This window comes from Humulus lupulus, chromosome 3 (assembly GCF_963169125.1).
Source record: "Humulus lupulus chromosome 3, drHumLupu1.1, whole genome shotgun sequence".
Classification (NCBI taxonomy): Eukaryota; Viridiplantae; Streptophyta; class Magnoliopsida; order Rosales; family Cannabaceae; genus Humulus; species Humulus lupulus.
The window spans coordinates 67,959,155-67,962,543 of record NC_084795.1 but is presented as its reverse complement, the minus strand read 5'-3'; the positions used below and the strand labels follow the sequence as shown (position 1 = coordinate 67,962,543).

The following is a 3,389-nucleotide window of genomic DNA, read 5'->3' as shown; positions in this document are numbered from 1 at the left end:
ATCATTTCATTAACTCACATTTATTTTAAGTCTGTTCGCGGTTACCTCTCTTTTCACTATAGCCAAAAAAAGAATCTTGTTGGTTCAAGGGTAACTGGCAACAATTAAGTTCTATGTTGTTTTTGGTGGTGAGCTTATCAAAAAAATTGTCTTTTCACCTTGGATGTAGTTTGTTTCTGGTTTGTTGCATTATGTTTTAACGTTTCATTGAGTTAAATGTAAAAAAAAAAAAAAAGTACAAAATTAATTGTAATTTGTAAGAGCTAGAAAGCTTCTTCCTTCCGATCCAGAAAATAGAGAAGAAAGGCCAAGTTATACAAGCTACATTCTAAAGGGTTTAATATTCTAAACCTTTTTCTTTTTTCTTTTTTTCTTTTTGGCACTTGTGCAAGATATTGTGGTAATAAAGTCAAAGTGAAAACATCACTAAGATATCTAGAAAAATAAACCACCAAAACCCGTTAACAACAATGGCTGGAGATCCCACAGAGGCCATCATCACATATGAATTCTGATCTAAATTTGCATTAGCATCAGCCAAATGGGCATTTGAGTTTGGTTGGAGCAATTTGACCCTTTGATGGCAAGGCTTTACCCCAAATGGGACATGGCTAATTGGTGGTGACAACCCAATGGAATAGCAAAGATTTGGGTTGTCCCAAGCCCCAAAACGCCTCCCCATTTTCCCATAAAACAATTCAGAGAATTTAAGCTCTCCTGTCAGATTGTTTCCATTCAGGTAGAGAGCTCCAACACATGGCAGAGCAGCAAGCATTGGTGAGAGATGTCCTGAAAGGTTGTTATCACTTAAATCCAGAAACCTTAGCCTGTTTAATTCTGATACAGACTCTGGAATTTCTCCTGTCAACCCAGTGTTAGAGAGATCCAACATCTCTAATTGCTTCAGCTTTTTCCATTCAAGGCTCATTAGGTCTCCACCAATTGGGTTATTAGCTAAGACCATCTGTTGTAATGAAAACAACTCCTCAAATGACTCAGTCAACCCACCAGAAAATTTGTTGTTCCTCAAGTCCAGAAGAGTCAGAAGCTTTAGACCACCAATCTCACTTGGCAACCTGCCTTCCAATAAGTTATTGCTCAAATCAAGCTTCAAGAGTGAAGTTAAGCTCCCAAGAGTTGGTGGCAAAGGCCCAGATAGTAAGTTCCTACTTAGATCAAAGATTAAAAGCTTACTCAATCCACCAAAGCTACGAGGAATGTGGCCTGAGAACCGGTTTTCAGCAAGAACTAGCCTTTGCAACCCAGCTAAGTTGCCAATATTAGCTGGTAATTGACCTTCCAATCCATTCTCAAGCAGAACTAGTGATTGAAGCTTCACAAGGCTGCCAAAATTAGCTGGAATTTGACCAACAAGACCGGGATTAGATCGAAACTCTAACGATTCTAAGCTGCTAGATAGTGTTTCCCAGTTTCTACTTGGAATGGTAACTTGATGTTTTTTCCATGAGACAAAGCAATGGAAGAAGGATAAGGCTTTTAAGTGCTTAAACTGCTCAAAGAGTGGAGGTCTAAACTCAACCTCTTTGGCACAACCAAGAGAATTCTCATGAACTGGTCCAACATTCAAGGCAGTTACATACCAAAGCCCATCAAATAGATCACAAGACACCCCCTGTTTAAAGGCAATAACAAAATGAATTAGAATTTATGTATTGTTATTTATTTTGTATATATATATATTATGTAATGACTTTGTGACATAACAACTGAGCTCAAATAGTGGGCATGCATGATTTTAAACTTTTGGCTTACAAAAGTTAATAATACATTGATGTCTACACTAAAGTTGTTCCAAAAAGGTAAGTGTTGTTTTTCTGACAAAAAAAAGCACCGAAATGAAAGTTACATGATATTAGTAGGAAACAATTTTTTTGCAACACGAAGCCAAAAACAGAAATCTTAATTTCACTTTCACAAAATGGAAATACCAATGTAAATGAGTTGGCGCTTATAATTCTTTTTCGTACTATAGAATAATATTTTGTGCTTTTGTTCTACTCGGCACCAAACCAAAATTTGTAGTCAAAAGTTATTAGGTCACAACTACCTATAATAAATGATAGACGCGGGTAAACAGGATTGACTTCATAGCTTGAGTCTTTCAATAAATGTCATATTTCTCAGTAATAAGGCTAGTTTCATTTTCTTTTCTTCTTACACTTTCCAAAATTATGTAACAAAAATATTATGATGCATTTAGTCTACGAGATTAACAAAAGATTATATCCTTAGAACATAAGATAGAAAGCATAATTCATAACATATATTACTCTTGACTCTTTTTTTATCATGACCAGAATGGTCCCGAGTCCTGACTTTATCTACTAGATGAAAAAGAAATAACATAAGAGAGAGAGTAGAATGGTACCTGTATAGGAGTCCAACCACAAGGGTCTGGATAGAGATCTGAGCCATTCCACCAGCTACCCACAAAGCCTTGAATAACAGAGTACAAAGCTTCCTGTTCTGCTTTCTCCATTGGAGCTATATCCATGTCTCCTTCTCCATAGCACCAACCATCCAAACAAAGAATAAAGATGACAATGATTTTGGTTGTAAAACACTTCATGAGGATGAAAAGTAAAAAGAAAAATGTAAAACGATATTAAGAGATGGACTTTAGAAACCTAATGCAGAAAATAAACAAGGGGGACTAGATAGAGGAATCTCCCTTGAGCTAAGTTGTAATCTATTTCACAAGACAAAAGGAAGAGTATACATGTCCGGATCAAAAAAAAATTGGGATGAAAGTAGCTAGGGTTACAAAACTAGAAAAACAATGAAACAGACAACAAATAGAGGAAAAACATACTGGAATGCTATTTTGATGTGAAGTACTAAAATGGGTTCTTTTTATAGGAAAGTTAATATATTGTTTAGGACCCAGATAAAGCTTGAGAACAAAGAGCCAAAAGCTGTTTCATAAACAAGTACTAGGCACACATATATTTTATAATAGATGGAAATGAGAAGAAAAAGGTTGAAGGAAAATGGAACCCAAAGCTATTCCATTTCTCGTGTGGAGGTGGAAAAGTAGAGGTAGAATATAACAAAAGTTACAAAGGAGAGAACAAACAACACAATATCCCAAGCGCAGTTCTCAAAGCTGTTTTGAGCAATAATAATAATGAACGACAACACTGTTATATATATATATAAAAATAAAAATAAAAAATATATGAGTAGTAACTGAAAGGGTTTTGATGATGAAAGCGAAAGGAAATGTTAACCTTTATACACAGTTCACTACCTTGAGCTATTCCATCGGTACAAACAAAGATGTCTTTTCAGAAACGTTGCTTATAATCAATGTAAATTGGTTTTGTTCTGTTAAATGTATGCTTTTGGCATTAAGTTTGAATAAATGA

At 35.3% G+C, this 3,389-nt stretch overlaps 1 protein-coding gene across 1 annotated transcript; it reads right to left on the bottom strand.

Annotated features, from left to right (window-relative positions):
• Positions 1–226: 226 nt before the first annotated feature.
• On the bottom strand, positions 227–3,132 carry LOC133822793 (piriformospora indica-insensitive protein 2-like). Its single transcript, XM_062255238.1, has 2 exons — positions 2,390–3,132; positions 227–1,633 (listed from the first exon to the last, which is right to left on the bottom strand). The coding sequence occupies exons 1-2, from the start codon at positions 2,588–2,590 to the stop codon at positions 410–412; spliced, it is 1,425 nt and encodes a 474-aa protein (XP_062111222.1). The 5' UTR covers positions 2,591–3,132; the 3' UTR covers positions 227–409.
• Positions 3,133–3,389: the final 257 nt, after the last annotated feature.